The sequence below is a fragment of the Chenopodium album genome, chromosome 7 (genome assembly GCF_948465745.1).
Source record: "Chenopodium album chromosome 7, dcCheAlbu1.1, whole genome shotgun sequence".
Lineage (NCBI taxonomy): Eukaryota > Viridiplantae > Streptophyta > Magnoliopsida > Caryophyllales > Amaranthaceae > Chenopodium > Chenopodium album.
Window position 1 is genome coordinate 9034533 of NC_137840.1, and position 11479 is coordinate 9046011.

Below are 11479 nucleotides of genomic sequence, written 5' to 3' on the forward strand. Positions count from 1 at the left end.
TACTAACTTTGACCTGCGTGAAGTTTATGCGTTAAAATTGTTAAAATATAGTGTAAGTGGGGTTTGTTGGGGAATTTATGATATTAAAGATTAAAAATAAAATAAAAAATAAAGAGAGACAGTGGTTGAATAGTTTATGTACAGGTAATGGACGTGAGAGTAGAGAATTATTAAAAAAAGTGTTAGTGGGGTAAGAATGGGAACCATGTGAGGAGACAGCGATAATGAAACAGTGTAGTATATTTCCATTTCAGGAAGGTTTGCATTTAAAAAAAAAAAAAAAAAAAAAACATGGGGGGAGTAGCTCTCAAAAAAAGACTTGAATAAGCACTAATCGGGAAAGATCCATATATTTTGGTGCAATCCTTAAATTCATGCCCGTACAGTATAAAATGGCATATGTTCAAGCAAGAGAAAATATCATCTTTACTCTATACGGAAAAGAGAAAAAAGGAAAAAAAAACATCAATATCTTTATCAACTCCTATCATACTTCAGAGAGGAGAAGAGAGCAATACCTTAACCATCCGGGCTTCTCGAGAAGAACGCTCATTATTTCTCATTAGTTTGTCAACTTGTCGAAGAACTTGATCAACAGCATCACCAGCATTCATTGAGCGCAATTCTTGAACTAATCTGTCCCTGGACTAGAAAATTTACCACCTTATCAGACAGATGCAGATTACATAAATCGCGCATAAGCACCAGAATAAACACAGATGCACAGAGACAGATATGTGCACATGCTCACAGGTATAATAGTTCACAAGCAATACAATTTAATCATATACCTTCAAGGGTTAAGAACAAAACCCCAATCATTTGTAAATACACCATATAGCATTGAGTTATATTAACTTTCACAATAACCCTTGAGGTATAATAACTTTCACCCATTAGTCCATTACCCTTACAGGGTTTGATGGAAAATGAGTTGGCAAATGGAAAAATATTTCCCAACTTGTTCCATTCTCCAATGTTTGTAAGGTGGGAATGGGAAATGTCTAGGGAGAGTGATAGTAATTGGAGATGAAATTGAGAAAGGTATAAATAAACTATATTCCCATTTATGAGAAGCAAGGAGGAAAGGAGTAGGTGAGGACAATTTAATAAATTGAAATATATTGCCACCATATTCCCATCAATGTACCAAACAATGCATTTGCAATATTTTTATGAATTCCGAGCACATTTTCCACCTTCAGTGCCCCAATTCCTATTTCTGCATATCAAATGACCTATTAATGAATTACAGAAAACAACTATTGTTAGGTTAGTTAAACCTATTTTCTTTTTGATTTAACAGGTAACCCTAAGCCTTGCTCATCCTACCAAAAATCCCTCAACATCTAATTTTTGTAAAACCAAAATAGCCATCGGCCTCCTCACCCTCCAATTGCGTTTATTCGTAAAAGCATGTCTTTCCTGATATCTTTTTTGTCAAATTCCTTACTTCTCACCTACTTACTCCTATCTTCCTTTTCTACTTTAGATACTAATCAGCTCATCGCACAATTTGAAACCACAAACCCTTTGTCGGGGGATTATGTTATTCACAACAATATAAAAGCAAGAATACCCTTCAGAGTTCTCAGCAATTAGATGCTTAAGCTTGCCAACGGACTTCATTAACCACTTAAATCACTTATTATTTAGGGCTAAACAAAATTCATTTACACCTACCATATGCAACCTATGCAAGATCTCAGTGACCTGAATCTAATTTTCCAGTCATTAGACCTCCTCCGAAGAGAAAGGGATCAAAAACACCCCAAAAAGAGTTTAGGGGAAATGGAGAAGTGCGCCTTTGAACTTTGGGAGGGGAAGAGAAACAGCAAATGAAGTGTGTCATGACTAATAACCTTAGGCTCCTGAAGATGATTGCGAATGTGAGCCAATGAAATTTATAACAGGATGTGATTACTTTTCATTCAGAGTGCTAATGAGTCAGTCAAATATATTGTTTTCAAAATAAAATAAAATAAAAAGTCAAATTTATTAAAATAATAAAAAATGATCTGCAGCTTGACTCATGAGTCATGAGCAATGATGAAAATGACTTTGAATTGTGAGATCCCCAGATGCAAGAAACAATTTGAAAATGCCAGGAGTATCTATTAACAAGTAATTTCCTACAAGCATACAATAAATAATGATTACCTCAATGAAAACTGGATGAGTACATCTCAAGAAGCCCAATAAGGCGCTTCTTACAGAATACTGTAGACTAGCAGCATGACCTGATCTGGTTTCAGATTTTGAATGGAAGTCAAGAAGTGCAGATAAAATGTGACCATAGTGCTCTGTTCTCTTTCTTGCAATAGAAGCCAAACTGCAATTGAGATAATCTATGATTAGAGATGAACAAATTGACCTAGAATTAGATGGAGAATCTGGTCGAAAGAACAGGAACACTAAGGAATTAGATGGAGATTCTTTCTTTTTCGAATGATGATCAGGAAATACTGATACAAGAAAAAGATTGAGGAGTCTTACATACAAATACAGATTAAGAACCAATTCATCACGACCACAAGCAAATAGCTCACCAAAAAAGGAGGGCGACAAACAAAATAATAATAATGGGGAATCTTAACCACTGAAACAAGATAGCAAGATGATACTCATAAAACACTGAAAAATAAGATAATTCTACCAAAACCAAACAAAGAAATAACAGTGTTTAATAACTGGAATGATTTAAAAACTCTGTTTCAACTTTCAAGAAAGAGGGAAAGGAACCGAAATAACTTATAATATGTGTTTGGGGGGCTCTGAGGATACTCTGTTCTCCTTTTTGTGAGTTCTTTAGTTGGATGTTCATATAATTTTAAAATAATAAAAAAAGAATACTTTGTTAATTAAAACAGAGAGAGGAAATCGCTAAATCAAAAACCACGATCCAATCATGATTTATAACAGCTAAACCCAAACCCAAAAGTACACCAGTGGAAACACCAGGAAAAAGCAGGAAATATTGCTCAATTCAACAAAAATACCAAATAGATTATGCACTAACCAGCTTAAAATCATAACCACAATTTTTACACATACAAAAACCAAACAACTTCCCAAATCAATGAGGATCTATAAACAATGAAAAATAGTCCCTTCCGCCAACTACATGAATATGAAACATCAACCGAATAGTAGTACAGCCTCTATAATTAATATAGAATACAGCATGTGGAATTCTGCAGAGATGACCAACCAGCATGTATCCAGTTAACTAGAAAATTAGAAGGTTTGCAGTGTTCATGATAGCAAACAAAGTCTTGTCTTAACCTATCAAGACTAGCAGAGAAATCAATTGTACAGATGTATGAGCAATATTTCTTTTAATAATGTGTATATCAATAAAATTTTGATAAAACAAGGAAGCAGAAAATTCCAGATAAAATGTAATGAGTAAAAGAGAAAGTCAAAGGAAATTCTACTTGGAATTCTTCAAAGGTTCCAAGGAATGGCAGAAAATCAATGGCGTATGGAACATGAATCAAGAAATATAAAGCAGAAATGAGATCATGGATTTAGGTAACAAGCATCCAATATTATAAAACTTGTTATCCAGGCAACAAACATAACTTTGCAAGGACTCCCAGTTCACACGAAAACAAAAATTGACCCAGGGAACAAGCATCCTATAGTATTTAAGGTGAAAGCTACCAAAGTGGTAACATTGACTACAAAAATCAGTTATAAATACACCAGTTTATAAGCCATGACCCTGTCTCCCACTCTTCAGTCTTAATTAATCTATAAAATTTACAAGACAGAAAAGCCAAATTGCCAACTTTGTTAATCGTAGTATTCATTTCCAACTAAATTCATTGCATATGCTTCAAACATAAATCAACAATAGCCATCAGGGAACTCAACTTGTAACTGCTACAAAAAAAACAGAGTTACATAAATAGACACATTCACCAGCTTTCCTGCACAGCATAAAGAGCAGAGAACCCCAAATACCTACACACAAACAAATCGCTGCAGCAAGCCACAAGGCTCCCCACTACACACAATTTAATTCAGATACACCACCTTTGTCAAACTGCAATAAAATGTTCACAAACCCATCTCATATCCTCCAGACAAATACATCTGGCTTGTATTGAGCATTTGTGCGCATTTCTTTTTCTGCTTCTATTTGTGAATATAGGGAAGAAAAAGAGATACCAATTCTAGCCATAATACAGAGCCATCATCTTATCTACCTGAAGCATGTACAGATGAACCAATACTCTCTCAGGTCTGGACATCATTGCACCAGGACCAAATTACTAAGTTACTTTCAACTACCACTCTATTCAATGCTAGCACCTTAAATAATTAAATAATGCTGCTGCAAGTACCTTAACAAAAAACTATTCCCAAATAAGATTAAGTATTTCAAAGAGCACGGCTAAAGCTAAGTTGCCTTTCTCCTATTTTGTGGATAAAAGAGTGTTTACAGAAAAGCACAAAGGATCAGGTATAAACACCCTTACCAAGATATGGAGGCCTTAACATCATTTTTAGCTGGTAAAACGATATACATACACCTAACGGCTAACAGGTTCAAGTAGATTAGAATTGTTTTGATGCAAAAGACAGAAAAATGTAATACGAAAATCTAGAGATCAGAAATGCAACCAATACAGGAGACATGTAAACAAATAAAAATGATAAATCCAATCCCCAAGACTATGTGCAAAGATCAATTCTCTCAGGGATACATGTAGATCAGACGAGCAACTATGGTGCTTCACGTATGAGCCTGAGCACACACACAAATACTAGTTAGCTCTCTAAGGTCAAAAGAGGCCATTAGTCAAACATAACCCCTTAAACTAAAATTATCACTACCTATGAAGTTTGAACCATGTATTTTAGACGCAAACATACACATCCTGCTTTCCACAGGTTTACTACCATTAATAGTCTACCAAATGCTGACCACTAGGGGCTTTAATGAAACCATCGAATTTGGAATATGGTAAAGTAAATCCTGGGTATGCTCCTCAAATTCGGCTACAGGAAAAAAGCATTGGTCTATCAGATAACTTAATGGCATGTTAAAAATGATTAAACTCTAAGCTTGAAAATAAGTGTACTCTTCCTAGCTTTCTTTGCTCAAGTTTTTCAGGAATAAAAAACATGCTGCATCATCTTACAAAAAACAAATCACCAAAAAATAAAGCCATGAACCAGTACCTTAATAAATTCACTTCAATCAATGGTAACTTATAGCATATAAACTCTATTTATGCATCCCTTGAGTAATGACGAAAACATAAAAACAAGGAACTCAAGCTGTTATATCCTCATTTGTCAGTAATTACAGATCTGAACTGGGTTTTAAACATCAGGATACAGAAACCTGAGACAAACTCCCAGGCCAGTACAGTGACAGAATCTAATACTGGTTCAGAGCAACTTTATTTAATCACTGATCAACTTAACAATCATAACTTCCCTATACCAATATTATTATTTGCAAACCTTCTAGAAGTTCACTTCGAAAGCAGGATAGGGTAACCGATTAGAAAACAATGTTAACCATTTGCAGGATTAAATGTTCTATATTTATTGAGTGAAAACAGTTGACTAATTGTTGCTACGTGTGATTTATCATATTTTATATCCCTCTCCCTGGCAAAAGAATCTTATATAGACTTATCAAGTAAGATTTGATGACATCTGAAGTTTTTAAGAAATTATATTCAAGCCAAGACTTGAAGAATCATTTGTAAATTGAGACTCAGATAGTAAGAAATAGAAGCCCCCTTTTTTGTCAACTACTGGGTACAAAGATAAGAACATACATAGTTCAATTCTGCCAACTTCTAACAAACACCATTTACAATAATTCACACAATACAAAAGCAATGGCGAACAGGTGCTATACCAAGTGAACCAAAATATATTTATTTATTATAGGTTATTAATGTGTATGGACAGTAAAATTAATATATACATCCATCAAAAGAAAAAGAAAAATCAAACTATCAGCTGTAAGCAAATTCAGTAGAATAGCCTATAACAGTGGCCTGAAAATGGTCCTTCAAATATTTAAAAACATTATTGCTGCTTGACCCCCAAATTCCTCTCAAAAAAAGGACTGCTCTTTCCTACATCATTTCAACTTCTATTGCTGTCAACAGCTTTCACATCAACTAGGACCAAACACTGAATGAAAGTGCTGCCTAGTATTGCCTAGCCCTGCATCTTGATATTCTGACCAATTAAAGCAGCAGCTTCAAGGAATTACCCAATGCCAATTAACGCCACTCAAAGATGCTGGACAGCATGCTGCACTAATGCATCAAAAGAGAAGTTGATCCATACTACACCACACCTGCTCTGAGCTTTGAATCAATCATTTTAAAAAGAAACAAAGTTTTCATAACATGTACAGATATTCAATGTCTTCATCAATCTGAAGACAATTATTGAAATCAGTAAGAGTTAAGACATCATAATACCATGTAACATCAACTTGATGAAACAAGATAAGTAAACTGCCGAAGTGGCCAGCAATGTCCTGAACAAAAATTAAAAATTTACACATTGTCCAACTCTTAAAACTCTACATCAAACTTACACAACGTAAAACATATTGACGACAAAGACAAACAAGAAATAAAAGTACCATATTTTGATACTTCATCTGTTAAAATCACTTGAATACCATAAAGACAATATGGACTAGCAGATAACTATCAAAAGATCTACCACTCTAAATTCTACATCCACTAAAAAAATCAAAACTGTTCCAAGTATCTAAAAGGGAGTCAATCCAAGATACAGAAGAGGCCTTGACAACAAACACGGAAAAAAAAAAAAAAAAAAAAAAAAAACAGAATTAACATCTAGAGCATAAAACCAATTTCAACCCGCTTGACAAAAACTTCAGCAGAGTTTGCAGAGAGGCACAAGAGATGTTTGTACAAAACCACATTCGACAAAGCACAACACTTTTCCAAGATTTTTTTAACGTCAAAGACATCAACTGAGCATACCAAAAGCAGAAACATTTCACACACTTTATAGAAAGAAAATTGATTTCAGATGAGTTATCTAGCAGCTGATAGAGTAGTAAAAAAAAGTAAGAAAAAAAAAAACACAAAGAACACTGCAAAACAAGCATATTAAAGAGCTCCTGGAAACAATTCAAGGTCATCAAAGGATATTTTACCCATACAGCTAGAAGGACAGACATATTTCTGGATGCATTAGTCCTAAAAAATGTAACTTTAATTTCAAGTCTCCAAGTATCTTTGCCAAGTTCCCTACTTGGACAAGATTCAGGAACAGACACTGGGAGAGACCCTTCAATCTTTCTTACCGCGGATTACAAAAATGATTAAAAAAACAACTAATACTTTTACCGTTCCCCTAATATTGCAACATGGGGAGGGGACACGGATTTTAAGAAGAGAGCAATAGAGAAGAATAAAGATAAGGAACATGTGATGAGGAGAGATAAAGAGAGAAAACATGTGCAAATAGGGAAACATTGCAATATTTATGAAACTTCCTAAAATGGTAATGTTGCCATATTTGTGGAACGGAGGAAGTATATCGTTAAATACTCAATTTCCATCAACAGAAACAGTGCAATACTGCTAATGCCATAGTCATGTAATGTTTATACAAGATTAGCAATCCTGCCTATTTTGCAAAGACCCACATACTCACTCTGATAATCGTATTTTAATAGGTGAAATCTGCATTCCAAAACATGCTTGCATTTTAATTTTTCCCAATAAGCTACCTCGATTCATTTTATCAATTAATTTTAAAGAGGCTTAAAAACGAAGTGACCAGATACATCTAGTGTTCAACATGATAATATGAAGCAAACAAATTATAAAGATAGAACAAATGGAGCTTACCAATTGACAATGGTGATTGTCAATGGACCAGGAATGCTACTGGATGATCGCAACATATCTAATAAACTGGTGAATAGCCTATTTGCTTCTGATGCAAGTTTAGCTAGATCTAGAACTGGATGGTCATTAGCCAACCATGAGATATTGAATCTATGCTCCTTACCTGTCAGCCATTATGCAAAAAAATACAGCTTAAATAAATAAATAAAGGCATCTAAGGCAATTTGGACAGTAAAAGGATTGTAACAGCCAATAATTAATGGCTTTACACTCTTAAAGTTCTTAATATCATCACATATTACTGAATAATTTCATAACAAAAATAAGAATGGTGAAAATTTCAATGCTGATACTTAAAAAAATTTCCTATGTAAAAACTGTTAAATTTTTACATAATTTTTTTTTATAATAATTGATGGCATAAGCAATGAAAATTGATAACTTGCAAAATAATGACAAGATGAAGCCAATTTCCAAAATGACCAACATTTTCAGAAAAAGTAAAGTACTAAGAAAGCAATTGTGAAAGTCAAACATGGTGGCTATAAGCACCAATAAAAAGACGATCACCAATAGAATACCTCCTGAGGTCAGTCTATTAGTATTAACTGCATCTGGTGTAAATAGCAATATGCAAGTTTCCAAAAATTTCAGCGCCAATAACCTTGTCCTCACAGCAGCTGCCTACACAGTACATGCAAATAAAAAAATAAAAAATAAAAAAGATTGGAAAAGGACAAATTCTCTGAAACGGCATAAAAATTGAACTATGTCTACACGTCATCAAAATGACACTACTAACTAACATGCCTATTACAACATTAAAATTTGAGATGGCATACATAACACATACTGATTTTATGATTAAAACATGATAGCGCAAATAAAATATAAAGCAAAAAAGCCGTTATAGCATCAGAATAAGTAGTGTGCAAGATAAACAAAATGCACTTCCCCCAAATAAGCTAAGAAAATACATGGTAAAGTACAAAAATAAAACTGATGTACATAGCATAAATTAAGCACAAAAATGAACAAAGATCCAGAAGTCTATACTATATAATCAATAGTATATAATCAAGCAATTATAAATTAAAAAAAAAAAATAGTAATGATATAAAGAATTGTTTAACAAATCAAAATTACCACCTCACTAGTTAAATGACTGTAATCTATTCAAGAGTTTGTATGCAGCGATATTACCTCAAATACAAGAGAAAATACTGCATCCTTGAACTCAATCATCTGCATCCACGTCTCCTCAACCCACCTCTCAACTTTATCATGTCGATGAAACTGCAATATTCAATACAAGCATCAAATATTTCTACCTGACAAAGTCACCAGAACCCAAGGAAAACCTCAGTTGTGGAGATGAAAACCCCTAAAAGATATGAATGATAAACAATTGTGAACAGCATATAACCCAATAATTTTGCCAGACTTGATACATAAGGGGAACAGTGCAATGATAAAATCAGTTATGCTGGACCAAATTAAGGAAAAAAAATTAAGCAGAAGTAGCAGAAATTACAGGAGACAAAAAAGTCTGAAAAGGAAGACAGAACTTAAAGCATGATCCGGCCTTATGCAATTGCTAACTTACTAAATATTAATTAAAGTGTGATAAAACAACCTTAAGTACAAGTCCACTAATCTAACGTTTTAAAATAACCTTACAGCTAAATCATGAAGTGAAAGAGTTGCAAAGAAGAAAAATATGTACTCCATATTAAACAGGGAACTTGGGACTTTTATCTTTTTTAATAATTTAATAATTGAGATGATGGAAGGAAATATGCAGACCTGCTGAGCCAACTCCTGAAGTGTAGAATAAAAGAATTTTGTGCCACTAACAATAGCTTGACAAGCAACACCAGGATCTTCATCCTTTAACTGCGCCAACAGGGCTGGCACTTGCATGTAAGAATGCTCCAACACTCTCAACCCAACCTCTTCCATTACACTGCCACAAAAGCATTAACACACTACTCAAGAAAAGCACATCAGCATCACCCTCGTGACCTCGTGATGATCGAATGAATTAATTAAATGCAACCTGATCCCTCAAATGACAGAGAAGCTATTACTGATAAACCTTTCGCCGACTCATTGCATAATCAATGCCTGTCTGTCCTTTCTTAAAAAATAAAAATAAATAAATAAATAAAGCGCAATTGTTTGATAATCTAGTCCATTACAATCCAAAGGTTTGATAATACCAAATAATTCGCAATCTTCAAAACCGAAAACTAATTTAGTCCAATAAACTTAAGACAGAAACGCTTAAAGTGTAGTTATAGATTATAATGCAAAAGTACCTAATCATAAACTAGCTCTGAACATAACATGAATACCTAAAAGAGTTTTACAATCAATAAGTAATCTGTAAGAAAACTGCAATCAACCACTCTTATATTAGTAATAATTGAAAAACACAAATTGCAACCAAATAACAAAAGGTTATAGGCTCGCAACGCATGCACACACAAACTCCGAAACTACTCAGAATAACAGCCCAAGAATTCCCTTTTTATCACACCAGAATTCTCAACCACAGTCTAATAGCTGAAAAGAATAACACATTTCTTACGCTTTGTTTGGATAGCAAAGAAGGAAGGAAAAGAAGGGGAGGGAAAATGGAGGAAGGGAAGGGAAAAGAAAGGGAGGGGGAGGTGAGTTCCATTTTCCCTCCAAATCTCTCCAATTTTGGAGAGGTTATGGTTATTATAGAGAAAGGGAAAATGGATCCCTCCCTCTCCTTCCCCTTCCTTCCCCCAATCTTTTACCCAAACAAGAGATTTTGTCCCCCTCCATTTCTCTTCTCTTCTTTTCCTTCCATTTCTTCCTATCCAAACAAAGTGTTAGTGTCAGACCATTCCTAAGTTAGGGAACGAGGAGGGCGGAGAAAAGGTCCAATTTTTCATAGTTCCGTCGTGCAATAAAGGGTTACAATTTACAAACGTCAAATGTCCAAATTTAACTCAATTATCAAATTAGGCTCCAAGAATCAGATAATCATTCTACTTGGTTGAGAAAATCAATGTAAAATTACACATGGCAAAATTCTAGCAACAAAATCGATAGTTAAATCTTTCATATCCCCAGTAATTATAACCAAAGTTCAATAATCCACCTTAGAAGAACCCTAAATTAACTATACTGACAATTGACAATTAAAATTAACGATAAACCCTAGATTGTGAAATTGATACACGAAGATTTAAAAAAAGAAAAGAAAAGAAAAAATTACCTGAGAAGGCGTTTCAATGGAGCAGAGAAAGCTAAGAAGGCGCTTCAATGGAGGATTCAGAGAACGCGGTACAATGGAGGACAAAGAGAGAGAGGAGGGGAACAGCGTAAAAATGAAAAGGCTCGAAAAATAAAAAATGAAAAGGAAAGAGGAAGATTCACACACACATATAATACGGGCAATACCCGATATTGGACGGACTGTCCACTATCAGGGGTAAAATAGTGATTTTAATTGAGATTTTTTTTTTTTTTTTTTTTTTTGACAAGTAGCAAAACATAGGAAAGCCAAGAGTAGGATTCGATTCAATTCAATTCCTAACTTCCTTCTCTTACAAACAATTCAGTTC

The 11479-nt window shown here is 34.1% G+C and overlaps 1 protein-coding gene across 4 annotated transcripts in view; it reads right to left on the reverse strand.

The window, feature by feature from the left end:
• Positions 1-11273, reverse strand: part of LOC145638894 (uncharacterized) — a 31189-nt gene extending 19916 nt beyond the window's left edge. For 3 of the 4 annotated variants that reach the window (XM_081689951.1, XM_081689952.1, XM_081689949.1), the window contains exons 1-7: positions 11131-11272; positions 9684-9843; positions 9081-9173; positions 8459-8561; positions 7878-8040; positions 2161-2332; positions 519-647 (exon numbers count right to left, since the gene is read on the reverse strand). In XM_081689951.1, coding sequence (XP_081546077.1) covers positions 519-647; positions 2161-2332; positions 7878-8040; positions 8459-8561; positions 9081-9173; positions 9684-9839 — 816 coding nt within the window. In that variant the 5' untranslated portion in view covers positions 9840-9843; positions 11131-11272. Of the gene's footprint in view, positions 1-518; positions 648-2160; positions 2333-7877; positions 8041-8458; positions 8562-9080; positions 9174-9683; positions 9866-11130 lie in introns of all 4 variants that reach the window. The other variant, XM_081689950.1, reaches the window with a different exon arrangement.
• Positions 11274-11479: the final 206 nt, after the last annotated feature.